Raw genomic sequence first — 27,941 nt, 5'->3', positions numbered from 1 at the left:
AAACATTTTGAAGTGGCGCCAGTTAATAGGACAAAAACAATTATGCATTGTGTAGGGACGCGGGTGGCGCTGTGGGTTAAATCACAGAGCCTAGGACTTGCCAATCAGAAGGTCGGCGGTTCGAATCCCCGCAACAGGGTGAGCTCCCGTTGCTCGGTCCCTGCTCCTGCCAACCTAGCAGTTCGAAAGCACGTCAAAGTGCAAGTAGATAAATAGGTACCGCTCTGGCGGGAAGGTAAACGGCGTTTCCGTGCGCTCTCTGGTTCACGAGATGAGCGCCGCAACTCCAGAGTCGGTCATGACTGGACCTAATGGTCAGGGGTCCCTTTACCTTTACCTATGTGTGTGTGTGAGAGAAAGAGAAGGGGGGCCTGTCTTTTATTCCCATTTTAAAAACAGGGAATTGAGAAAGATATATTAAGTCTATTGAAACCATACCAACAATGAAATCAGCTCAGTGCCCACCCTTTCATTAAAAACAGTCAGTTCCCCAAAGCCTCTTTGAACAAGAACATTTTCACCTGCTGGCAGAAGGACAGCAAAGAGGGAGCCAATCTAGCTTCTCTAGGGAGGGAGTCCCAAAGTCTGAGAGCAGCCACCAGGCTCATGACCAGCATTTTGAATTGTGCCCGGAAACAGATGGATAGGCAATGGAGCTGCTGTAGCAAGGGAGCTGTCTGCTCCTGGTCGACAATCTGGCTGCGGTTCTTTGAGCCAATTGAAGTTTCTGAGCACTTTTCAAAGGCAGCCCCGCATAGAGCGTGCCACAGTAATCCAAATAGGGTGTAACTAAGGTGTGTGTCACTGTGGCCAAATCAGACACCTCAAGGAACAAGCCCAGCTGTTGCACTAGCTTAAATTGTGCAGATACACTCCTGGCCACTGCAGAGACTTGGGCATCCATGTTCAGGGCTGAGTCCAGGAGCAAGGCCAAAATGCAAACCTATGTCTTCAGGGGGAGTGTTATCCCATCCAGCACAGGCTGAAACCCTGCTCTGCCTTCCAGCTGACCAAAAGCACATCTATCTTGTCTGGATTAGGTTTCAGTTTGTTCCCCCTCATCCAATCCATTACAGATGACAGACACCAGTTTAGAACTGAAGCAGCTTCCTTGGGTTTAGGTGGGAAGGATAAATAGTGCTGACTGATTTAACCTTACTATTATTTCCTTTCCCCCCCCTCACTCTACACACAGCTTCCTTGTTCTTCTAGAGCAGCTGAAACTTGCCCCATTTTCTGCACACTCAGAGTTGTGTTCTGTCTTCTGTTTTAGAGCAGAGCCACACCGTACATTTAAAGGACATTCAACACACATTAAAAGCACATGGCTTCCCCCAAAGAATCATGGGAACTGTACTTTGTTAAGGGATCTAGGAATTGTAGGAGAAAACTGCAGTTTCACAGATTATGGACGGAGGCGCCATATCCTTTGAATGTGCTTTGAGTGTGATGTGCACATCTGCCATTAGTGCATCTTGAATCATTTTTAATTTATCAGCGCTCTGTTTTGTAATCCCTTTGAAGCTGCTACGCACAACTGTCTGTGATTGCCGTAGCATACAGTACTGTGATAGCATTGTGCACAAGCACTTACCGTGGTAAGCAACACAATTTTACCAGGAGCAATATTATGCCACACCCTTATTGCTGAAAATCCTTTGCTGTGTCTGATTTGGAGGCACATGCGTGGTGCTGGCAGCAGGCCATACGACACCCCTGGTTTAGCAGCAATGGCAGGAATATTGGAAAATCTGCCAAGTGTGTAAGATCTCACACGGCACTGGGTGAGATCTCGCCCCAAATCAGCACAATGTTGCCTGAAATGGCCTCTGATAGTGGTGGTACTTCTCCACCAGCAGCAGATTTGGCAGGGTGCGTGGCAGTGACAGAGCGGGCAGTCCACGCAAGAGGCAGCAGCAAGTATAGTGGTGGTGGCGGCAGCGACAGCAGGACAAGGCGAAATGGGATAGGGCTCCCCTATCTGGTGTAAGACAATAGTTTTAGGTATTCTCTCCACGGTCAGGCACTCTGAGCTAGAAAGAGCTAAGATGATCTTAGAAAGTGCCAGGCAGAGTTCTGGGTTCTCTGTGCAATTATAAAATTCTTCACTGGGTCAAAGGAAGATGCATGCCATTAAATATATTCTAACAGAAAGGATGAGTGAAGAAATTATTGACAGCAGGGGGTGTTACAGAGAGTGGCAGGTGGGAAGTTCAGCTGAGAAGAGACGTGTCAAGAGAGTTAGAGAGAAATAAGTGACTGAGTTGAGGGAGAGTGAAAATAGAGGCAAAATGCTTTGGAAACTATTCGTTATAATTTATTAAGTGTCTCCTTGTTCTATACTCGCTGCCTTGCGGGAGGCTAAGAAGTAAGCTCTGCACAAATCTAGAGTGGAGTCCCTAAGGCAACCTTCCGACAACTCCTGCAGCCAAGCTGGTGCCAAACGTATCGCTCTGCTTTCCTTTGCACCATATCAGTGAGGCCGGGGGGGGGGGGGTCTTGTTGTCTGAGCAGCCCAGGACCTCCATACACATTGCCCAGGCTTGCACTTCAGAGAGGTCACTTTGGTGCTGCAAAAACAACATAGGAGGCCGCAGTTATGAGTTACCAGTCTCTGCAGCCACAGCAGGTGCTGTGATTCTCCTGGGATTTGAATTCAGCCCCCAGAGGCTCACTCCATTGTCTCTCAAGACAGATGGATGCCGACAATGACTTGTTCTTGCTGTTATTTTTCAGATCTCTATACCCCCCGCCCCCCCCCCACTTTTAAATCCATTTATGATATATGGGGTTCTAGGTCAGCAGATCTCACCCACTGACCTCCTTTTGAATTAGCCAGGTAAATAAATACAAGGTGTGCCTTACTACTGTCTGCAAATCAGTAGCGGGTTATTTTGGGGAGTGTTAAGGGAAAGTTTGATTGGACCAACCAGGTGATCTCCAGGACATTTCAAGAATTGTACAGATACACTTATTATAATCCTTTGGTCTCAATGTATTTTTTTAAAGCATTTTGCATTTTCTGCATTCTCCCTATGCTCAGTAAGTTCAGCTTGGTTATAGCCAAGGGGTGGGGATTTTTTTTTTTTTAAGTAGGTAGGCAGGATTATTTTGATTTAATGATTCCTTTAATTCAATTGTTTTTGCAGACAATAAACAGGACTGAAAAATGTCGGTCTGAAAAGTTTGCCTTGAATGGAGAAACTTCACCGAACAAGAAGTTGGCATCCAGTTTGCACAGGCATCAACAGAGTTTTCTTTTAATTTTCTACCTTACCCAACGAAAACAAAACAGTGTTTCTATGTGCTGTGCAGATTGTTCAGTCATGTAGTCTGATAGTTTTATTTTTGCTATTTTTTTATTAAAGAAAAAAAAAACCCACGGCAAAACACTGGGTTGGTCTTTTATCTGGATGAACATTTGAAATTCAGAATTTACTTGGAAGTGTAGATAGATTTGTTTTTGTTTTCCAAAAACACACAAAAACAGAGAACCGATGATGTCAAGAGGGAGCGAGCTGAGATGAAAACTAATGGTCTTCCTCAAGAATCCAGCTACTCTTTCCCCTTTCTCCGTGAAATCCAGTGTGTCTTTTATTTTGGGTTCATTTTTCTTTCTTTGTTTTTTTTTAGAAATGTTTAGGTAAGGTTTATCTTGAATCTTAATTGCCTTAATTTTAAGGACGTCAAAGGCTCTCAAGGCAAGCTGTCAACGTCTTGGTAGAAGAAAGGAAAATGGATTCAAACGTCCACGGCATCAACTGGTGAAGTTCAACAGACTGAATTTTTAGGATGAACAAAATATATATATAAAAGCTGTACAGTTTAGCAGAAAACGATCTTTTTCTTCTTTCGAAGAAAACTTGTTGATAAAGGAACTGTGGAGACTTCGAGAATTGAAAAACATGCAGACTTTTATGAACTTTCTTAGTGTTGACAGAGAAGAATCTAGAAAGCTAAAGTGTTTTACAATAAAATTATTGAACTATTGGGGGGGGAATCAACTTGCATTTTAAGGAATGCAGGTTTTTTTCTTGCAGAATGGAGATTTTTTTTTAATTTACAAAGTGTGATCGCTGGCAAAAGCATTAGTGCTTTTTATCTGCAGTCTTTTTTATGAGCTTTAAAAAGTTTTTAGTCTGCTTAGCTTGTCACATTGCAAACACCTAGCTTAAAAGCATTGGGTGGGGGGGGGACTTAAGTAGATAGGAGCTTATGGTCAAAAAAGTGCAAAAAAAAAAGCAATAGCTAGAAGAAATTGTTGACAATTTCTGTAGTCTTTCCTAGTTGTGATCAAATGCAGCCTATGGATGGCCTATTTTATACCAAAGATGAAATGACAACCTACCGCAGTCCAGAAGATAGAGTCGTTCCCCCCTCCCCCTTATTTCTTCATTTTTTAAAAAAAAAAAATCTTTATTTGACCTACATGGCCGGACCAGTTTCTTAACTTTGTGTTTGTTTAAACTACCTTCCACTGGTGTTGTACATTCTATATGCTTAGGCTTCTAATGGAAAGTTCTGAGTAGTTGGTACTTTGCAATGCTTAGCGGAATTTCACAGCATGAGAAAGTCGCCAGCTGTTCTTACCCAGGTGCATTTAAACTTTGCTGAGCTTTTCCATTGCGTTGTCCGATTTCTTTTGTACTGAACCTACGGTCTTCCTTCTTCTCAGCATCTCACAGGTTCGTTTCCTCCTCCTCTTCATCCTCCCTGAGTCATCTTCCAGTGCTCAGAACCAGCCATCTCCATTTTGCATTTTGGTGGTCTGTTCAAGTCACTTAGAAGATGATTCTAAAAAGTAGACGATTGGTGTTTTCGTCTTAACTCTCCCCTGCAAGAAGAAAGATTAAAATGGTTAGTTCTCTCATGCTAGCATGAAGCTAACAACCACTTTGTACTAACTGGCTTTCTGTTGTCTTAATATGTTTGCTGACAATCATTAATTAGTTTGATTAGGCAAAAGACAATAGCAAGTACGTTGAATTGGCAAAGGAACCCTATTTTTAAATGATAAAAGAGTTTATGGAGTCTATATATTGGAGGGCCTAAGAGAATTATCCTTCCCCCACCCAAAAAAGGGAAGGGTGTCATGCAGTGAGAATTTTAAGACTGGCAGTGAAGAAGGCGCCTCCAAATTTTACCAGTTCCCTTATAAGTGTATGTGGAAAGTTTTAAAAGTATGCATTCCATTCACTTCCAACTTCCGTGTTCTCTAGTAAGTTTCAACAAGCGGCACAATCCACTGGGAATCTCTGCTGTGTAAACACGGTTTAAAAACGAAGGGGAGTTAAGCATAACATAAGCCTGAGCATTCCCATAGAGATTGGACAGGTTCCTGGAGATTACTGCTCCAATATTGCCACCACTCTTGATGAATGAGGCACCAAAGTAGAAGATTTCTGTTCTCTGTAGCAGGCAAAAAGATCTAGCGAAGGAAGCACTTAAACAAAGCCCAAATGATTGAAATGGCCTCCAGTGGCAGCAGCGGTGGGGTGGCTGTTAAATGATGATGAGTTCACCGCAATGACAGTGGTGTCTTCAAAACAGGGTAACCATACTGAAAAGTGACAATAATATTATATATATATATATATATATGTTTTTGGTGTCTTCGGGTGTCTTCCCGTGTAAGAGTTGGGGTGTCTAGGCGACGTTTCGACGAGGTCTCACTCGTCATCTTCAGGCTGGTGCTTTCGGCTTCTTGTTACTAGAACCCGAAAGAAGCCGAAAGCACCAGCCTGAAGATGACGAGTGAGACCTCGTCGAAACGTCGCCTAGACACCCCAACTCTTACACGGGAAGACACCCGAAGACACCAAAACCTACATTCCTGTACCCGTGAAAATCTACGAAAGCATATATATATATATATATATATATATATATATATATATATATATATGCTAAAACAGGTTTCCTTTGAATTGACCAGGTTCAATGGCCCCAGTTGTGATGTTAAGGATGCAACCTATGAAACACACAAGCCTCAGAGATAGGATAGGAAGTTTGTGGGAGGAATGTCCACGGAGTACATGGTTACTTTAAATGACTTTTTAAAGAATCAAGTATTTTTTTAAGAATGCTAAAAAGTGTTTCCTTATTTTTAATGTAAGTATCTCTTGTTTGGTGGGGATGGGATTGGGTTACCCAAACAAATGGCTGCTAAATATGCAACGTTAAATATGAAAAACGTAAAAATTAAAAACAGTGAAACCATCTAGCCAACCATTATAGACAAGGGGGCCTGGCTATGTGAGATTCTAAAAGTACATGTAGTTTTCCAGATACTACATATGGACTATTCTGACTCAAAGGACCACAGCGCTGGGGTCATGGGAAGAGTTTCCATGTTATGTAAAGATCTCTAGCTTCTTCCTTTCTTTCACGTGCTTTGCCACTGCTGTTTACTTTCTGTGATCATCACTTGATTATTTTCTCTTTTTTCCCTTTGGAAAGCGTGTGCCTGTTGGATGGGACATGGGAAAAATAATCAAGCCAGCCTTATTTTTCTTCCTTTTAATGCTGTATCTTTTTTTCCTGTATGTATAAAATAGAGATTATTCTTCTGTGGCACAATTTTGTTGAATATGAAAGAATCACGCGTTATTGTTTTGTTCTTTTTTTAAAAAAAAAAATTGTTCCTGTACAAATTCTAGTTTGGTGCAAAGAAAAGTCTCATTGCTGTTGACAGTGAGGCTGCAAGGTAGCTACCGTGTGGCTGATGGGATATGCTGAAGTACCTTCCCGATTCTTCTGTTCAGAAATCTGTTGCTTTATTTATACATTCTCATTTTGTTTGACTTGGTTCAGCAAATACGGTTAAATCACGGAAGATTAAGTTGCCAGTGGGGCGGCGGCAGCAGCAAATAGTCCATATCATCACTTCAGGTGTTTTTTAAAAAGCTGTTTCGATTGTTTAATTTCCTTTAGACATCCTACTTCTTTGTTGTTTGGCAAAAGAAAAGAAAGAACTATCCGTTCCTATAAATCACCTGACATTGATAGATCCACTTTGATAAACTGATCAGCTAACAGCCTGGAAGTAAATCCATAATATGTTCGGGGCTGCACTGGCACAAATAGCCTCTGAACACCCCCCTCAAAAAGAAACCCCCAAGGGTGAGCCTTGATTCTAAATTTAGTTTTATTAACAATTTGATTTGCTTCACATTTATGAGTCTTCCTGCTTGGTCCAGGGGTGGGTTCAATATCTTTGTCCAGTTGCTGCAAGATGGTAGGAACTTAATATTTTGACCTTGTGCAGACCCGACTGCGCAAAATAATATAAATGGCAAGTTGGAAAACAAGATTCTTCTTCCTCTAGTGAACATTTCCATGCATAGTCTTTATCCAACTCCAACCTAAGATTTAAATGATCCAGAATTTCCTTTTTTAAAAAAATATTGTTATTGCTCCCCCCCCCTCCCTGAAGTTAACCAACCTCTCCCTTGGTAACTAAAATAAAATCCAGAATTTCCATGGACGACGAGATGGTGCTTGAATATTTACATTTTGGCCTAGATAGGTCCAAGTTCAAAAATCCTTAGAATTACGTTATCTGCTTTGCACAACCACAGAAGTTTTATTTCCCCCCAAAACTAGGTTCCAGATTTCAAAGCCGTTTTCAGTACAACATGGTGTGGCTGCTGTTAGAAGAGATCTGAGTCTTGCTGGACATGTAAGCTGTCTGATGCCCCTCAAAGGTTCTTGCAAGTTTGCAACCTCAATATACATAGACTTTGCATTTCAGAATGTCCGCAAGGTCTACCCAGACAGTAATGATTTTTATGTGCTCAGTGTTAAAGTTCTTTGTGAGTATCAGTGACTGTTTCTTGCAGGGATATCTAACCCTTTGATATCCTATAGCGAGAAGAAATTGCGAAACATTCGCTATTGATTAAATTATTGCACTGAGCATTCTTTTACTGCTACAGAATATTGGCAATGTTTACGTAAGGACTCTTGATTTCTCAGAATGAGAGTTGAAGTGAAGGGATGGAGCTGAAACCCGCTTATCTATACTTTGCTCCAGTAATAGGGATGCGGGTGGCACTGTGGTCTAAACCACTGAGCCTCTTGGGCTTGCCGATCAGAAGGTTGGTGGTTTGAATCCCTGTGATGGAGTGAGCTCCCGTTACTCTGTCCCAGCTCCTGCCAACCTAGCAGTTTGAAAGCACGCCCAAAAAAGGGCAAGTAGATAAATAGGTACTGCTCCGGCGGGAAGGTAAATGGCATTTCCATGCGCTCTGGCATTCATCACGGTCCTCTGTGCATCAGTAGCGGTTTAGCCATGCTGGCCACATGACCTGGAAAGCTGTCTGTGGACAAACACCGGCTCCCTTGGCCCAGAAGTGAAATGAGTGCCGCAACCCCATAGTCGCTTTTGACGGGACTTAACCGTCCAGGGGTCCTTTACCTTTACCTTTTTACCTTGCTCCAGTAATGTATTTTGAAGGAAAACAAGTTTCTTTGCAGATCCCTTCTTTGAGCACACACCATCACTTGCATTGTCACCTGCACAGACGGGCACTTACACAGACACATGGAAGTCCCCATAACTTCATCTTCTTCCTGATCTAATAATCCTGCACCTTAAAGATATAGATTAGGTCACCAATCAAAAGCAATGCAGAGGGAGCCGCTCAAATGCCAATATCAGCATCAGCTGGGTGGATGATGGGATGCTGGCATGCAAACAACTCGATTAGGGTTATCCAGTTGTGATTCCATCTTCCACATGTTGCCAAGGCAACACGGAATTGCTGAGAAGCAGTTTTTGGATGACTAGCCACACAACTGTGACGACATCTGAACTGGGCCTTAAAAGATAGACTTCGATCTTGATGTTATCTTGCAACAAATTGTTTGAAGGGTTCTATGGCTTTTTCAGCAGTTCCAGATCTCCGCTCAGCAAAAGTATTTTGATCTGAGCTGATTTCCTGCCAATTCATTTGAATCCAAGTATTTGATTATGGTGATTAGTTACGGAGCCAAGGGTAAGATTTTAAAATGCTGGAAAAGAGACTTTTAAAAATGACGCAGTTGTCTTATAAGATTCTATTTTTTGAAGGCCCCCTGGTAGCATCCAAGGATTTTGGATTCCTCTGTCAGTGAACCCTGAAAGTGTTCCTGGTTGTGGGTTCATAGCTGCATGGCTTGCCAAGAAGCTTAAAGTGTCTCACTGCAGTAGTTCAAAGCAGAACTTTAGAGATATTTTGAAGTAATTCCATTGTGTTCTGCAATATTGGTGTTCACATCTGAGGAAGAAAAGTGGTGAACAGGCAAACAAGGGATTTTGCAGTGAGCCTAAGCATTAGAAATGCATTTTACGTTATCAAAAATAAGAAGGAAGGATAATATTTATGTATGTGTGGCGACCAAACTCAGCAGATTTGAGAATGCCTGCAGTGTAATAAAAGTTTATTTTTAATATGTCACAGTATTTTGATCTAAATTATGTTGTCTATGGTATTAAAGAAATGATGTGAAATATGTAGAAAGTTGCCTTGGTTCATGATTTTAAGCCTGAAGGTGGCTTATCAGCCACCATCCCTATCATTTTAATGCTGAGACTGACATGAGTGAAACAGGTTTAAGTATAGTCTCCGGGACTATTACCTGTATAGTAAAAGTCATGTGAAAAGTGTGATTATGGGCTTAACATAATGAATCAATCCACATGGTGATGAGACCAAATATGGAATTTGAAGATAGTTGTGTTTGAGTCATACATGGCCAACATTTCATTTCAAGGCTTTATTTAACATGAAATTGGTTCTGATGTACAAAGGTATAAAGGATTTTCAAGTCCTCAGCGTTAGACCAAGGATATTCTAGCGGTGTGATGACATTGCAAAGGGGAAAAAAGCACGCTGCATGTTTCAGAGAACCTCTCCTTTTTTAAAAAAAAACAACGCTATCTTGTTCCTCTACAGCGGTGGGTGAGTTACTTCATTTTGAATAAAGCATAAACATAATCATGCATGTAAGCACCCATGTGCGTACTTGGCAAGGAAGGTCAGTGACGGATCCGATCTTTCTAGTCCTTGTTGAGCAGTTTCAGGAATCATGAAACATCAGAAGAAAGGTTATTTCTCTTAGGAGGAGAAAAAAACCCTTCTTCTACTGTCATATCACCTAAAGTGGATTCCAGTCTCAAATTCCTCTTCATACCTCAGACTACAGAAAAGAAACAGTATTTTCACTTTTACTGACATGTTCTTTGTTTAAAAAAAATAAAATAAATGGAAATGTTTGACAAATGCTGTAAAGTGAATGTCGGGTTTGCTTCTGTGGGGATTAAAATTCTTGTGTTTACATAAATGGGTTTATATTTTGACAGCTATTACACTTGAGGTTCTTCCATCCTAATAACTATTTGTTAGGAGCTGTGAATGATCTGCTATTAGTCCCGAATTATTACTACATTCTGATGCTGAAAGATTTTTTTACTGAAAACAAAATCTGGGGGAGGGAAGGGTTTTGTTCTAGATTATAATTGTGTTTTCTAACTTGATTTTGTTTTTGTTTGTTTTTTTACTTTGGAAAGAAGTTTTGTGCATCTAAAATGTTTGGGTCAATAGGTTTTTAAAAGCTGAAAAATTGCATGGGCCAGTTCAGCAGACTTGGTTGAACTGGTTGAAACATGTAGGTTGACTGTTCATGCTGTGCCTTTGCAGTTGGGGAAATAGAAATTTTAGTGCTTCACTGTGAAGTTATAAAGTATATGAGGTGCTGCCCTTAGATGTTTTTACATCTGAAAAGTCAAAATGATATCCTAATTGATATCCTAATTGATACCCTGGTTGAATATTGAAATGAAGGGAGAGGTATGCCACACTGATTGTATCTCCTTGTGGCAAGCAAATCAAATGTCCCAATCACAAGCAGAAAGCCAATTAATACAAGCTGAAATAAAAAAATATCACCATGTGTTGGGTGGTTGTATCCAACCTTCATTCATCCCTAACCTGGCCAACAATCTTTACAAGAAGCACTCAGGTGAATATTTGGACAAAGACACATCATGGGCCTAGTCTATCTACAGTGCAAAAAATAATAATAATGTTTTGTTCATTGGTCTTACAAAAACACAATGCTACTAATTGGAGATTGCAAATTTAAGATTGGCAGAACTAGGCTGGCCTAAATGGTCATTCTAGAACAAGCTCTTCTTCCCCTCATTGATATACACCTCAAGGAAGTAAGTTTCTTGTAATAAAACCGGAAGTGTCAATATTTCATACAGCAAACTTTAAACTGTTCCCCGCCCCCCCCCTCTGTTTCAAATGAAAAGGCTCCCGTCTGGTTAAAATGAAATCGAATCAAGGAACCAGGGCTGTGAAACAAGATTAAATTCCTACCCAGTAAATGGAAAACACCCTTTGCAGGCCTCCCAGTTCCCAAAGCGCAGCCCAAAAGAACTCTGAAAGGAATTAAAATAACGATTCTGACTTGTAAGGGCATCTTTGTGCTAATGTTTCAAAATGTCATGAAAAGTTCTGTATTGCTGAGGGGAGGGTTTCCCCCTCATTCTCTTTTTTTTATTTCTGTTTGTACCACAATCCTAATAGCTGCCATTTTCCCAATCCTGGGGCTTTCTGTAGATCAGTGGATGTTAGATTTAAACCTCTCTTTTCTTTGATGAAGCTTTCAATAAAAAAAAACAAAACTAAAGAAAAGAACAGAGTCTTGTGTTTTCTTGAGGCTGGCGTGGATCAAACTAAAGGATGGCCCAGTGTCCAGCACAAACGGGTCAGAGTGAGACCTCTGAAATCCTCCTGAGAAATGAAGACCATCTGGACTGAGATAATCTCAGTGTTTGCAAGGAAGAAAGTGTATTCTGTGGATAATTACGCTATTATAACATAGCTCAAAAGGCCCTGAAATACACAGAAATTATTATAATCTGGGGGTAATTTTGACAGAGGAACTGCAAGCTCCAGCTGAATTGAAGAACAATCTTCTATCTGGTGCAGACTTCCCTAAAAGGCTCTGTTTCTGACTAGAGCACCACAGAGACCTCCAGGGACAGACTTCCCTCTTAGTCAGTGAAGAGGGAGGTCCACAGCACCCAGTCACCCTCCTAGCAGGCACAGAACTGCTCTTTTAATTGGCAGACTAATCAATCAAAGTTATGGTTATGTCAAGTTTGTTTGGAAGTAAATCCCACTAGGTTCAGTGGGACGCTTCCAAGTAAATCAGTAAAGGAAAGCAACCTAAGTCACACTAAAATTTGCCCAGGCTCTACAATTATTCCGTGGACTAAAACTTAAGTTGGCTATGCAGATTCTCCCATCTTTTTGTGCATTCGTGGTTTGCGAAAGTTGTCGTTCACCCCATTTGAAAGTTCAGCATTTATCCTTTTGCTGGAGCTAGGGCAAGTCATAGACATCTTCCCTCTTTATATTTATGCGTTTACTTTTTTGTCCCTCGGTCTACCCCAAGGACACGCTTTTTCATTTATACTTAACCACAGGCAATGGGGGGACGGACGCAAGGCAAACATGAGCAGAGACGTGGATGTCACACTTACCTTTGAAGAGCAGGCTGCATTCCAGAGGTTTCTCAACACACACACACACACCTCCACCCTTCGTCCGAGGAAGCAAGAGGCATTCATTACGTCAGTTCAAGGATGATCTTCAGCCAGTCAAAACGATTCCAGGATGATGAGGGGCTGTGGCCTGGGACTCAGCTACACAGCTGCAAATTAAACATTTAAAATGTGTTGTAAGTGCAATATACAAATGTGACACTAGATGGTGAAAGTGAGCTATGCAAATTTCAATGTATTTTTACAAAACGTTTTAAAATAGAGCATTTTCACATTTTCATTATTTTTTTTAATGTGTGTATAGATTCCACCCTGGTGTAATCTTGAAGGCTAGACGGAAAGAGGCACTTAGCTTGAGGTTCCTCAACGCAGCTCTATATCACCCCATTATTCCTTTCTTAATGTAAACAGAAGATTTAGAATCGTAGAATTGTAGAGTTGGAAGTTGGACCCCCTGCTATCAGTGGCGCGCAGTTAAATTTTTCAAAGGGGAACAGTTAGGGACAGAGGCTCTAGCTTGCAAGGGGCGTTGGGGGGGGTCAATGTTATGAGTGTGACATTTGACATTGCGCATGTGAGCATTGCGCCTCCCACCCTAAGCCAGGCAGAAGCTTCCCAGGCTTTGCGAAGGAGGTGCCAGGGCTCCGACAGGATGCTGAAGCCCTCCTGCCACCTTCCAAAAGCCAGGTGGGCTTTGGGAAGATGGCAGGATGGATCTTGGACCCATCAGAGCCTCGCACCTTCCTCCCTAAGCCGGGCAGAAGCTTTCTGGGCTTTGAGAAGGAAGCCCCAGGGGAACATTAAGGGGACCAGCCTAGTCCCCTTAATCCAATGACCACACGCCACTGCCTATAATGTTTAGGGAAGCTTTTAATGTTTAATAGGTTAATAGGTTATTGTATTTTAGTGCTTTGTTGGAAGCCGCCCTGAGTGGATGGGGAAACCCAGCCAGATGGGCGGGGTATAAATAATAAATTATTATTATTATTATTATTATTATTATTATTATTATTATTATTATTATTTTATGCAGGAATCTTTTTGCCCAATGTGGGTTCAAGCTCATGACTCTGAGATTAAGAGTCTCGCGCTCTAGTGACAATAAAACAGATTGTGTATACCATTACACACAAACCCAAGCGAAACAACATTGCTTTTTTTTCTAAGGGGTACTAAAGAGTACGCAGTACTGACACCTTTTCCCCCCAGAAGAAAAGAACTCAGTAACAGTGAAAATCGATTTCCTGCTGTGCTACTTTGACATGAACTCCATAAAAAACAGCCTGATTCTTTTCCAAACGTATCTTCATTATGTACTTCTTGTTTCACTCCTTATGCCAACGCTAGCTTGCTTAAGGGAGTGGTATCTCACTTTTTTACATAGCATTTTCTCTATTTCCCCCTCTTCATAGCTATTTGGTAATTAAAACAAAAATGTAGATAACTCTCCAAGTGGAAGGAATATGCTGCTTTGGACAATAAGACAAAAACAAAGTTGGACTTCTGCTTTCCTTCCCAGTAACGAGAATTCCCGCCAGCACACAAACTTATTCCTAACTAGCTCTCTTAGCTGTTTGACCTTTCATTTGAAGTGCCCGTTCTCCAGATACCCACAAGGAGCGACCACCTCCTCTTTCCTTTCAATATAGTTTCTTTTCCTCAACTTAAAATTGTCTGTTCTTATGCTGTGCTTATGCTGCATACACACCCGTTAAGTGCTTTGATTTATTTTTATATACATTAAGCGGTTATACTGTTTCTGGGGATGCTTGAGCCATAGTGTTTGTCTTTTTAGAGTTATGGATATGGACGGGAACTGAAATTTAGCTGGGCCTCAAGGGAGCTGCAGGCAAATGTTACAGCACTGTCTTGGGTTTTTAGCTACAGGCGCGAAAGTTTCCTCTGTCAGAGTCACATGGCTACATGCAAGTGGGGATCTGGTTTAATATGAATTTTGCATGCTTATAAAGCCCACCAGCATTCTGAACAAGTGACCCCCTAACTCCCTGCTTCTACCCACTCATGTTAGCAAGGACAGGGCTGAGCGATATTTGGTTTTCAACATTGTGATATAATATCACCCATTAAATATTGTGATATACCGATATATCACAATGCCTAAAATAAGGATGGAGCTACAGTGGTGCCCCGCAAGACAAATGCCTCGCAAGACGAAAAACTCGCTAGACGAAAGGGTTTTGCGGTTTTTGAGCTGCTTTGCAAGACGAATTTCCCTATGGGCTTGCTTCGCAAGACGAAAACATCTTGCAAGTTTGTTTCCTTTTTCTTAACACCGTTAATACAGTTGCGACTTGACTTCGAGGAGCAACTCATAGAACGCGGTGTGGTAGCCTTTTTTGAGGTTTTTGGTGATTCTTGAAGCTTTTCCAAAACTTTTCCGACACCGTGCTTCGCAAGACGAAAAATTCGCTAGACGAAAAAAACTCGCGGAACGAATTAATTTCATCTTGCAAGGCACCACTGTATGTAGATGCATTGGCTGGCTTCACAGTTATCCTCACATCATCTTTTTAGCATAGCACACACACACACACACACACACACACACGAGCTGGGCAATGTTCTGATACGTTGTCAAAAATCAGTTTGATTTCATAATATTCAACATGACAATATATCGCGAATCATGATGTGTGTGTGAGTGTGTGTGCTATGTAAAAAATTGTAATGTGTGTGTGGGGGGGTGAAGCCAATCATTGCTTCTCTCCTGATTCCTTCCATCCCTGTTGCTCTGTATCGTAAAATAACAGTTGTAACAACATGTTAAAGGTAAGTAAATTTTTTTTTTCAGTTTTAGGCCCCTAAGTAGCAGTTGCCAGGACATTATCCCATTAGCCTCTACATAGTAACAACCTTATTTCAGACATCACAATGTTTAGTTGGTAATATATATATCACAATGTTGAAAGCCAGACATCACTCAACCCTAACACACATCATGATTTGCAATATATTGCCAGGTCAAAAATTATGAAAGCAATATGGACTTCAAACCAGTTTTGGACAATATACTGCCCAGCCCGACCCTCTTCTGCCCTCCCTGACACCTGGGAAGCTTCCTCAGTAGAATTCTAACTTCCAAGGACCAAGGAGGGAGAAGGAGGATGTCTTCTGCGTCCCTCCTTCCAGCTATCTCCATTTCTGCTGAAGCAGTGGCACTGCAGCCAGGTCAGAGGGAGAACTCATGAGGCATTGCAGAAGATCCAAACTCTCTCTTGCTCCCCATGATATGTCATCTGAAGCACAGCGGAGTCTAATTTGGGTTCAAGATTAACCAAGCCCAAGTCCAAATCCAATCCAGGAAGGGGGAAGGTTTTGCCCAGCACTACAACATATTATTAAGGGGTGTGTCACAGAATCAGGACCTTGGATCCTTATCTGAGACACTGGATTTCCTGAATACATCTGGCAAAGAGATTAAAATGCTGAGAGCTTAACCTTTCTCTAACAGAGTCATATGGGGGACCTTTGGCTTCCCAGATGTTGCTAGACTACAGCTCGCTCTATCCCTGCCCATTGGCCATTCTTGCTGGGGCCGATGGGAGGTTCACGAACATCTGGAAAGCCAAAGGCTGCCCACAGCTGATGGAGAACTTGCTGCGACCATCAGCCTTGCGATATCACTTGATTATAAACGGTGCAGCAAGGTCACCGTTCTTCCCCTCTTCCAAGGCTTCCAATACCATTGAACAATATCCGTGATGGGTAGAAATTTGTCAGTCTAGCTCCACCCAATCGCAGCATCTTCGAAACTCTCTGCTAGTATGGGCAAGCCCTGCAAGGTCGAGAGAACAAAGGACTATTCTGTGATTCTTTCCATGACACTAGACCCTTTTGACTGAATTGCTGGAAGTGCCCAATGCAGGTCCAGAAATGCTTTGCTAGATATTTAGGGATTTGAACCACTAGCTAGCCAAATAGTTATTTTTGGATAATATTTAATGAAATGTGTTTGTTAGTGTAGAGTGCCTTTGTGAAATGATCGTCTAGGGAGTTATAGCAGATTGCAACACAGCCTTATCTTTTAGCCTTGCTCTGCCAGAAATCACAGAATGAGCTAGCCAGCTTCCCTAAGGTACTTTCTGGATCCCAGGAGTTAAGGGCTACATCCAAAACAATACTATCATTTGGAAGCCTGTACATATTATATAACTACAGCAGTGATCGGTTTCTCAGTCCCATATCTGGTCTCATGAAATGCTTCATCTGCATGTTACATATTGGCACTTTTGCAGTTTTATAATATGTTTGTAAATTTGGAGAAGTGTGAAATTATGTTCCAATTTACACATCTGCCTAGAGGAGATGTGAATTGGGTTGGGTCACCCTGGAATTTACGTAAATCTAATTTCTCGTGCATCCTTTCTTCATGCCCTGCACATGGACTTTGGGGAAGTGTTTTGGTCACTGCTGTGAAGAACAGGATTCTGAAGTAAATGAACCTTTGTTAAAATCCAGCAGGAAGTCTCTTGTTCTCTGGAAGTTTATAGATGTTGGTTTGTTGTTGTTTTTTAAACTATTTTTTCTTAAAGTGATCCTTTCAACTGAATTTGCTGAATTTAGAATACCACACCAGATGGCTCAGTCTGTAGAGCTCTTAATCTGTGGGCTGTGTATTCTAACCCCACATTGGGCAGAAGATTCCCACATTGCAGATCACCCTCACGGTCCCTTCCAACCCTACTATTCTGTGATTATTGTTTGCTTTGTAACAATAGCTCATATAACCCTTAAAGCAATTCCTTATCTGCCATTTTCTGCTCAGAGACATCTGTACTGTCTCCTAGCCCATTTCCCTCCTCTCAAGCGAAGATGAATCATTTGAGCAGCAAGTGGTGCCACAAGTACTTAGAAGAATAATGCCAATCACAGATGCCGTTAACATTATGTCTGATTAGTATTTGAGAGAGCAGCAGTTGAGCTGAGGAACAGCACATTCCAGACAGCTCTGCCAGGTACCAATCTAGGAACTGCTGTCAGTAGATTCTTAAAACTGGTTTTCCATGGCAAGGTGAGCTTTGATAGCTAGGATGAAGGAGACCCTGATTTCTACAGAGAATTCAATACGGTTTTAGATGTGAAATAACATGGATATTACCCTACTCCAATTAGTAAATGGCCTCGGCCCAGTACACCTGAAGGAGCGACTCCACCCCCATCGTTCAGCCCGGACACTGAGGTCCAGCTCCGAGAGCCTTCTAGCAGTTCCCTCATTGCGAGAAGTGAGGTTACAGGGAACCAGGCAGAGGGCCTTCTCGGCAGAGGCGCCCGGCCTGTGGAATGCCCTCCTATCAGATGTCAAGGAAATAAACAACTATTTGACTTTTAGAAGACATCTGAAGGCAACCCTGTTTAGGGAAGTTTTTAATGTCTGATGTTTTATCATGTTTTTAATATTCTGTTGGGAGCCACCCAGATGGGTGAGGTATAAATAATAATATGTTATTGTTGTTGTTGCTTGTGGTTGTAATGAGCCCTAAAAAATATTTATGCCTTTATTTATTTAAAATATTGTTAACTGTCCTTCATCAGAAGATGACAAGTAATGAATTATTTATTTATTTATTTATTTATGTTGTTGTTGTTGTTGTTGTTGTTGTTGTTGTTGTTGTTATAGACCACGCTCCATCAGGGCAGTTCATAACATAATAATACAAGACCAACCCCCCCCAAATACATAATAAAAACACGAACAAAACAAAACAAAAACCCTCCCCACCCCCTCCCACAACACATTTAAAAGGGCATCAAATGTAATCAGTGAAAGGCCTAAAGTTCAAATAACACGGTTCACACAACAGACCAAAAAATGTAAACAACAACAACAGGCAAATAATGTGAATTTGAAGGATGTCCTTAAAATTACCCCCATTCTGAACGGGTACAGTTTCTAGACCGTGTCAACTTTGGAGTCAAGCTACAAATTTATCTAGCCGATGTCATTACCACAGCTTGGTAAAGTACAGAACTATTTCCCTTGCACCATAACAGTGACAACAACCCACAGACACTCCGGACGGTACGTATTTAAAGACGCTTTTGGCCTAGGAAGCTGCATGGTGGCGATAAATCTGCATAAATCACATCTGTATATTTTAATCTGTCCTGTTAAGTGTCGTTGGAACTTTGATCCCATCCACATTGTACATTTAAAGCAGTATCATCCCATTTTAAACAATCATGGCACACACACACACACCCCAATAATCCTGTGAATTGTAGTTTGTTACAGGGGTTGTTCCCAGTGTGGTTTAGCAACCAATCCCTTTTCCCAGGAAACTCTGGTGAATGTATCTCTGTGAGAGGAATAGTGCCTCCCCCCAATAAAAAAGTACAAGGACCCCTAAACGGTTAAGTCATTCGAATTCGACTCTGGGGTTACGGTGCTCATCTCGCCTTTCAGGCCGAGGGACCCAGCATTTGTCCACAGACAGCTTTCCGGTTCATGTGGCCAGCATGGCTAAACCGCTACTGATGCACAGAGGACCGTGATGAATGCCAGAGCGCATGGAAATGCCATTTACCTTCCCGCCGGAGCAGTACCTATTTATCTACTTCCACTGGCGTGCTTTCAAACTGCTAGGTTGGCAGGAGCTGGGACAGAGCAACGGGAGCTCACTCTGTCACGGGGATTTGAACCGCCGACCTTCTGATCAGCAAGCTCAAGAGGCCCAGTGGTTTAGAACATAACGCCACCCATGTTCCCTAGTTGGGACCTAACAAGGACCAGCGCCTGTAAAAAAACTACACTTCCCAGGATTCCTTGGGGTTCTATGGCTGTTTAAAGTGGTATGATACTGAGCTGAATCTTGAATGGCCATGCATTTAGTGCCTATGAGCAGTGGATGGAGGGGGCAGCTGGACTGGGATCCCTTCTACAAAGTGTGTGGGGGGGTCCCCCTCACAATGTAAGCCTGTTAGCTCTGATTCGTATGTGATGCCCTGGTTTGACAAGCTCCTTCAGTAACAGTTTTTAATAGAAACTGGCATTGGCCAAGACAGCTGGCAGTCCTTTGCCTCTGCAGGACAGCATCTATTCAGTATTTAATTGATGGTTGAGAGTGACAGAATGTGACTCCTTATCATTTATTACTTGTGTTTACCATTCCTCAGCCAGGATGCAAGCTGCGTGGGGTGTCCGTGTTCAGACTGAACTAAATTCCAATGAATTTCAGATGCATTTATGAAGAAGTGTGCCAAGTTGCCTCATTAAATTGCAATTGTGTGTTATGTGTTGTTTATCTGTCACTTTTAAGCACTTTGACCTTCATCTTGTTTCAGTGAATGGCAGCATCCTCAATGCCTATCATGTTTGTGCACAGAGCAGAAATATGCTTTTAATTTCATGAAAAGTGCTATTAAGATTATTTGAATGTATTTGCTGATCAGCTTATTTCTCACTTGAGCATTCTTTCCATGTGAGCACTCCTTCTCTATCCTTTGGATAAGGAATAGAGTTAGGACCAGTTACTAAACTCTGCTATATTTTCTCTGTTGTTTCTAAGTTAGCACATACACAGGAAGTGTTGGCTTCCTTCCAGCAGATGGCAATATTAATCTGTAGACATGCATGTATGCGGTTAAAGCCAGGGCTTTGGGTTCAGTTAGCTCAGCACATATTAAAAGAGTAAGCCACTGGTGTGGCTGATATTCTTGTCCCATTTCTTAAAATCTCCTTTGGGGTGCAACTGGAGCACAGAAGAACAGATCAGCCAGAAATGTCCCTTGTAGACAATGGCTGCATCTTCAGATCTCAAAATGAGATTAGAGGCAACATATTTATCGATTCCAAAGGCAACATCTTTATATTGACCTACGATAATAATGCCATTCACGGTTCAGCTGCAATACCTGTTGCTCGGTATTATCATAGGGAGTTTATCCTGGAACAGAACAGTCCACCATCCATTATAGATGATCAACTCTTTCCTGCTATAGTCGTCCTAGCTACCTTGTCTTTGAAGGTTTGTGAAGTCTCTGTTACAGAGGCGGCGAAATAAGAAGTTGAACGTCAAAGAAAATGGAGTTGCAAAGTGCCCAGTTATATTGAAGGAACCTGGCACACATACATTAGCTAAGAGCAGTGTAAATGGAGTAGTTCTAATTCCTACAGCGGTGCTGAGAGAGACTAGGACAGCCAGCTAATCAAGATGTTCCCTGGTCTTTCCTTCATGTGTTGTTTAGAACAGGAAAAGCGGTTTAGTCCTGCTGGCCACATGACCCTGAAAGCTGCCTGTGGTCAAATGCTGGCTCCCTCAGCCTGAAAACGAGATGAGTGCTGCAACCCCATAGTCACATTTGACTGGACTTAACCATCCAGGGGTCCTTTACCTTTAACCTCCCCCCTCCCACACACTTGAACCATTCAGGCTCTATGAATGCCATGCTCTCCGGCATCACAGATTGACCTTCTAGACCCCCCTGCCTCCAGTTCTCTCTAGATTCTACATCCAACAGTCCAGAGGAAGAGGTCAGCCTAAGGTTACCAGATTTTTTTTCAATGAATTCGAGGACACTTTTTCAACTTCCGACTAAACAGATGGATTTTGTGAGGGGTCTGATTTGTAAATCCGGAGACTGTCCCCGGGAAATGGGGGTGTCTGGTAACGTTAGGTCAATCCAGCTTGATTCCCTTTTGCCACCCACAAGCCTTTCCACAAGGGCCTTAATGCCCATTTAATGTTCCTCCAACGCACTCTTTTTAAATAAATAAATAAATAATGAACCCCAACCTCCTAAACGCATAGGAATTCCAAAAGGTGATTCCAGGTTGTCTCTCCTCAGCAGTCAACAATATTACTTATATCCCTGTTCATCTTCCACTTTCTCCATGCCTTGCATAATTTTATAAACTTTGATCCTGTCACCTCTTGCTTGCCTCTTCTCTAAACTAAAAAGTCCCCAATGTTGCAACCTTTCTTCATAGGAGAGTCTCTCATTCCCCTTGACAATTCTGGACACGCAGATCAAGATATCCCTAGAATGCCGCAGAGAGAAAGACCTGGGAAGTCTTAGGAAAAGAGAGAAGTGATGGATATGTATGATGTGCATATAAAAGCTGGTAAAGGTAAAGGGACCCCTGACCATTAGGTCCAGTTGTGGCCAACTCTGGGGTTGCGGTGCTTATATCACATTATTGGCCGAGGGAGCCGGCGTACAGCTTCTGGGTCATGTGGCCAGCATGACTAAGCCGCTTCTGGCGAACCAGAGCAGCACATGGAAATGCCTTTTACCTTCCTGCTGGAGTGGTACCTATTTATCTACTTGCACTTTGACGTGCTTTCGAACTGCTAGGTCAGCAGGAGCAGGGACCGAGCAACGGGAGCTCACCCCGTCGCAGGGATTCGAACCACCGACCTTTTGATTGGCAAGTCCTAGGCTCTGTGGTTTAACCCACAGCGCCACCCACGTCCGGTATAAAAGCTGTTAAAATAGCATAAATAAAAGTTTAACAAAGAAATATTGGGGGAGCAGGTAAGCCCCTTTCTGCACATAATCAAATCGCAAGACATAGTGCATGCAAAAAAAAATGGAATGGGAATGCCCATCAACTTTGTGGGGCCCTCCCCCCTTAAATGTTTTATTGGGACAATCGGCCCAATAGGAGCTGCTTCCTGTTGCTGCCATCACACACAGAGGTGCCATAGGAGAACCTTTCCATGTGACGGTTTCTTTCAGATATCGTTCTGAGGTTACACACACGCACAATCTCCGTCTACCCAAGCTTGCAATAACAAGGGCGGCAGGGTATCGTTACTATTTACTCCTTCAGGGATCAATGTCATTTCCTTAAAAGCATATAGATACATTTTTAATCATATCATTTTGGGCTTTGCACCCCTGCAAATGAGATGCTTTGCAGCCTTGATTGCTCTCCATTTGTCCTTTTGGGGGGGCCTTAATTTGATGAACTGTAAGTGCACTTGCAAGCCCACTGTGCGCATTCAATAATCTAATGGTGCTTTGAAGTACGTTTGCCTCATTGCTGCTGCACGGAGGCTGATTATTGCAGACATAGTGCATTAAGAAATCACACTCATATGCCTTTATTGGATCATCCTTATTGCTCATAATTCACTTGTAAAAATATTGTTCGCCCCTTATCTCACTTGTAACTTCGCGGGAAGCCACTCTGTTAAATGGAGCTGCTGTTGTGATGCAATTAAACCAGTAGGCTATGCTTTTACATTTCTAGCTTTCCCATCTAGATTTGGGGTTTTTCTTTTGCTTATGCAAAACAACTTTTAAAACTTTAATGCAACTTCTGATGCCATTCCGCCAGCAAAAGGATATGATCCACCAGTGCCTCCTTTACTTAAAGAAGATTTAGGCTGTTTCTATACTCCTTTTTTTTTACTCCTCTTTAGTGCACACTCAGTGCGTTTTCAATGCTAGGTTTTCAATCTGTGTTCACATATACAATCCACCATAGGTATGCTGTAGTTGTTTTAATAAGATATTGCTGTTTGATGTGTTGCTGCTCAAACCACACATGGGGAGGACAGGGATGGACTTTTCTGTGCCCTGAAGTGGCTTGTTGTTGTTTAGTCATGTCTGACTCTTCGTGACCCCATGGACCAGAGCACGCCAAGCACTCCTGTCTTCCACTGCCTCCCGCAATTTGGTCAAACTCATGTTAGTAGCTTTGAAAACACTGTCCAACCATCTCGTCCTCTGTCGTCCCCTTCTCCTTGTGCCCTCCATCTTTCCCAACATCAGGGTCTTTTCCAGGGAGTCTTCTCTTCTCATGAGGTGGCCAAAGTATTGGAGTCTCAGCTTCAGGATCTGTCCTTCCAGTGAGCACTCAGGGCTAATTTCCTTAAGAATGGATAGGTTTGATCTTCTTGCAGTCCATGGGACTCTCAAGAATCTCCTCCAGCACCATAATTCAAAAGCATCATTTCTTCGGCGATCAGCCTTCTTTATGGTCCAGCTCTCACTTCCATACATCACTACTGGGAAAACCATAGCTTTAACTATAAGGACCTTTGTCATTGCTTTTCTCCCAAGAAGCAGGCGTCTTTTAATTTTGTGGCTGCTGTCACCATCTGCGGTGATCATGGAGCCCAAGAAAGTAAAATCTCTCACTGCCTCCGTTTCTTCCCCTTCTATTTGCCAGGAGGTGATGGGCCCAATGGCCATGATCTTCGTTTTTTTTATGTTGAGCTTCAGACCATATTTTGCGCTCTCCTCTTTCACCCTCATTAAGTGGTAATGTGCACATGTAACAAGCCACCGTTGTGCCACTTATTCTATGCCAGCCATTGCCAACCCAGTGCCCTCCAAATATTTTGGACTGCAACTCTAGCCCCAGCCATGGTTGGGCGCCAGAGGTTGGCATAGGCTGCTCTGTGCTGTTGGGATAGGATATACAAATTCCACAAAATGAGCTATTTTGATTGCTGCCAGTGGAGGTGATTCACAGGAAGAAACAGGCATCTAAGTAGCATCCTCTTCTAAATCAGGAACTAAAACAAGAATGCATGTTGTATATATGGTGGCTGTGGATCAGTTACCACATCAGGCATGTGGGACGGACACAAGATGCAAACAATTGGCACTGTGACCTTTTGTGCCCTTTGTCTTAAAAAAAAGTAATTGCTGCTGTCAAGGTTGGTCTTGGGTGGATCTACACACAGGGAAATACATGCTATAAGTAAGAAATTAAACATTGTAACAAAAGAAAGAAAAAAACGCTATGTAAAATAACATAGAAAAGTTTTATGCTCTCCAACGCCATCTGGTGTTTCATGTTTGTAACACATTCAAAACACTGGTTTTTTTTACTAATGTAGCCAAGTTCCTTGTCAGCTTCCTTAGAGTCTAGAATCAGGGCTGCGGAATCTGTGGCCCTACAGATGATGTTGGACTTCAAGTCCCATAATAATTTTTTTAAAATTTAAATCGGATTTTTTTTCATTTAAATTGGATTATTTTTTTTTTAAAAATGCTTTTTAGAGGAAACTTCTTTCTAAAGATAGTTTCCTATTTAAGTTACATTAGAGTCCAATGGCTATTCATCAGGAAATAAGGATTTGTTTTAAGTTTTTCACCTGTGCTAAAACTCAGTCTAAGTTTTTTTATATATAAAAAAACTGTTTAAAAACATCAGCTAACAAGCATGGATACGTATGCTATTATTTTTGTTAAATAAATTGTTTAAATTGTTATTAAGGAAATGATTTTTTCTCTCCTTCCAATAAAGTACAGCAAAAAAGTTGTCCAAATATAAACAATTAACTTATTAAACCTCACAATAATTTCATAATTATTGGTCTATGTATTTTTAATAGTAGAACCAAACCACTAATTTTCGATATAAGTGTAAAAACTGCACTGAAAATTTATTATTTCAGAAATTAAACCTTCCTCTGGTTGTAAATATTAAGATGATACTAGCAAGAATGAGTCTTTCTGTTAAAAAAAAAAAAGGATTTAAATCAAGTATTATAATAAATCAAATCCACCCTGTGGCCACCAACACTTTTGCTGGGATGGAAGTTGGGCACAGGGGGCATTTCTGTCATAGCTGTAGGCTACACGCATTCAGGCCCCACCACTGGGCTCTTTCGTTTCTTGAAAACACAAACACAGATCCCTAAAAAGCATTCATACATTTGTTGCATCCTCTAGTTTGGCTGGGCAGATACCGGAGGATATTCATTCACAACAGCCCACTGCTACACATATAAACCTCTGGATTAAGGAGACGGTTTATAAAGAGCCCTGAACGTTTCCCAGCTTGAAGTCTTTCTTCTTCAAGTGTGCTATTATTTTCTTTTTAATCCTGCAAGTTAAACTGTACGTACAGAAGGAGGAAGCTTCGCCTTCTGGGGGCGAGGAAAAAAGTAAAGCAAGTGCACTTAGGTGTACATATTGTGGATGGTTTTCGTTGATATGGGGAGCAGCTGTGAGCTCAGACCATGGGTAGGCAAACTAAGGCCCATGGGCCAGATCCAGCCCAATCGCCTACTAAATCCGGCCTGCAGACGGTCCAGGAATCAGCGTGTTTTTACAGGAGTAGAATGTGTCCTTTTCCTTAAAATGCATCTCTGGGTTGTTTGTGGGGCATAGGAATTCATTCTTCTTTTCTCCCCCCCCCCAAAAAAATATAGTCTGGCCCCCCACAAGGTCTGAGGGACAGTGGACCGGGCCCCTGCTGAAAAAGTTTTCTGATCCCTTTTTTTTGGTTAAAAATGTGTAGGGGCTATGACAAAGGCTCTTATGTACCTGTCTCCATCCTTTTCTAAAGAACATCCCGCTTCTCTAAGGTCTCTTTACCAGGCGAATTCTCTTAACCTCCTTGTTTTAAGAGGTTAAACAGGAGCCAGGATGCTCCAAACCAGCGCTTTGTGTCATCGACCTCCCCTCCAGGCTGTGTTCCATAATTTCCCCTGCTGTGCTGGATTGATGCTTCAGATAATGCCTCGTCTCGGTGTGCGAAATAAGCAGCCGCCGCCTGAAGAGGAGCCACGCAGCCTTCTCAAGTGCTGAGGAGCAGCCGATAGGCAACACAAGTGGGGATTGAGAACTGTTAAAACCTTGCAAAGGGATGCCGCCTCAGAGAGGGAGCTAGGGGATGGCGCGGAAACCGGAAGCAAGCAGCGCAGGAAAAGCAAAGGGCGCAAGTCGGAATAAGAACAATCAGGGAGGATATAACGGGAAGGGGGGAAGGACGGAGGGACAGTGGTACCTCGGGTTACAAACACTTTGGGTTACAGACTCCGCTAACCCGGAAGTAGTACCTCGGGTTAAGAACTTTACCTCAGGATGAGAACAGAAATCACATGGCGGCAGCGGGAGGCCCCATTAGCTAAAGTAGTACCTCAGGTTAAGAACGGTTTCAGGTTAAGAACGGACCTCCGGAACGAATTAAGTTCATAGCCAGAGGCACCACTGTAGTTTATTTGCAGTTATACACTGGGATGTGAAGTATCTGATATTTCCAATTGTCATACAGCTGACATCTAGCAGTTATAGAAGCAGGTTCTTCTTTGCCCCCCCCCCCCACATGCAAGTTCTAAATTGATTTCAAATAGGTTTGCAATGTGAATGTGCAAACATGGGCAAGACATCTTATCTCTGATTAAATTCAAATGTGGTATAGAAAGTCCCCTTGATGGCTTCCATTGCCCCTTTCTGCACCTTTTCCAGCTCTGCAAATATCCTTTTAAAAAATAAAGTAACAATCTACCAATCCCTTACACAGACATTGTAAGTGCAGGACACTTATCTGCAAAACAAGAGGTGTGTTTCTTGTAATGTTTGGAAAATATAAGGTTGTAGCCAACTGAGGTTTACTCAAAGTAGACCCAGTGACATGAACAGACCTGCATTATTCGTCATGTCCATTAATTTCAATGTGTCTGTTCAGAGTAGAATAACGAGCACTGGACACAACACAATTTCTGTGTAGAACTACTAGCATCTTCTTCTGCTAGTTAATTAATCCGGAGCACCTATTCTTCCTGATCCATAGATCTCCCACATGCAACTTAGATCACTGAAAAATAAAGGGACTTGGTCACCCTTTCAGTCAGTGAATGATCCGGTTCTAAGCTTTCCATTTGGCTCCAATACACAACGTGTTAAAAACAATAGTTTGTTTCAGGATGCTTGGGCAACCACACAGAAGAAAGAAAAATTAAAGGCTTTGATGTCTCTTCCTTTTTCATCAGTCCTGGCTATGTTATCCTGCTTGAAGCTGGGAGGGTTTTCTTGTTGCTCGCTGAAAAAGCAACAGCTTAAATAATGTCTCTTCTGCCTTTGAACTGGTAGGAAGTACTTCAAGGACAGACCCTTTCGTATTGTTGTTAAAATGTACTTTGAAAAATATATGCCTTGAAAAAGGGGAAAAGTTTATCCATAAACTCAGAATCCAGGGTGGTTGGTGGTTTTTTTTTAAAGCCTCCGTTTGCCACACTGAGAGATACTGTGCTGTGAATGACAAAATAAAACAGATCCCTGTAAATATCTTATGATCTAAATGTGATGTTTGCTTAGGAATGGCTTCCTCCCACGTTTACACTACTTGTACGACTGTGAGCAATGTTTTTTTGGGGGGAATTTTTAGACTAATATCCATATACTTCCCCAAAGCCAGCCTTGGCTTCTTAATCAAGCTTTTGAATTTGGACAACATGCACACCATACCCGCCTGCTTATGATAGGGGGAATTATTGTGCAGCAAGACGACAAACCATTATATATTATATTTACAAGTATTACAAGTCTATGGTGAAAATCGCCCTTTTATCATTCAAACTGCATGCACTTTAGTCCTCGCAAAAAAATAATGAAAGCTGTACGCACAAGCACACACATAGGAAACTTCTACTTATAATGAATAGCATTCCCACTA

At 42.0% G+C, this 27,941-nt stretch overlaps 1 protein-coding gene and 2 long non-coding RNA genes across 10 annotated transcripts in view; 1 reads left to right on the top strand and 2 right to left on the bottom strand.

Annotated features, from left to right (window-relative positions):
• RBMS3 (RNA binding motif single stranded interacting protein 3) overlaps positions 1-5,596 on the top strand; it is a gene marked incomplete at its 3' end in the record, with an annotated part of 773,357 nt that extends 767,761 nt beyond the window's left edge. For all 6 annotated transcript variants that reach the window (XM_081164680.1, XM_081164679.1, XM_081164684.1 and 3 more), the window contains one exon: positions 3,150-5,596. In XM_081164680.1, coding sequence (XP_081020806.1) covers positions 3,150-3,156 — 7 coding nt within the window. The remainder of the gene's footprint in view (positions 1-3,149) is intronic.
• Positions 4,396-27,941, bottom strand: part of LOC308570232 — a 106,685-nt gene continuing 83,139 nt past the window's right edge. For all 3 annotated transcript variants that reach the window (XR_014001014.1, XR_014001015.1, XR_014001016.1), the window contains 2 exons: positions 12,539-12,708; positions 4,396-4,834 (listed from right to left, as the gene is read on the bottom strand). This is a non-coding gene — a long non-coding RNA (uncharacterized lncRNA). The remainder of the gene's footprint in view (positions 4,835-12,538; positions 12,709-27,941) is intronic.
• On the bottom strand, positions 6,631-8,177 carry LOC308569833. The gene is made up of 2 exons (XR_014000894.1): positions 7,445-8,177; positions 6,631-7,357 (listed from the first exon to the last, which is right to left on the bottom strand). It is a non-coding gene; the product is annotated as an uncharacterized lncRNA (long non-coding RNA).

This window comes from Podarcis bocagei (assembly GCF_964188305.1).
Source record: "Podarcis bocagei genome assembly, chromosome: 12".
NCBI classification, from domain to species: Eukaryota; Metazoa; Chordata; class Lepidosauria; order Squamata; family Lacertidae; genus Podarcis; species Podarcis bocagei.
This window is presented reverse-complemented; position numbering and strand designations above follow the sequence as displayed.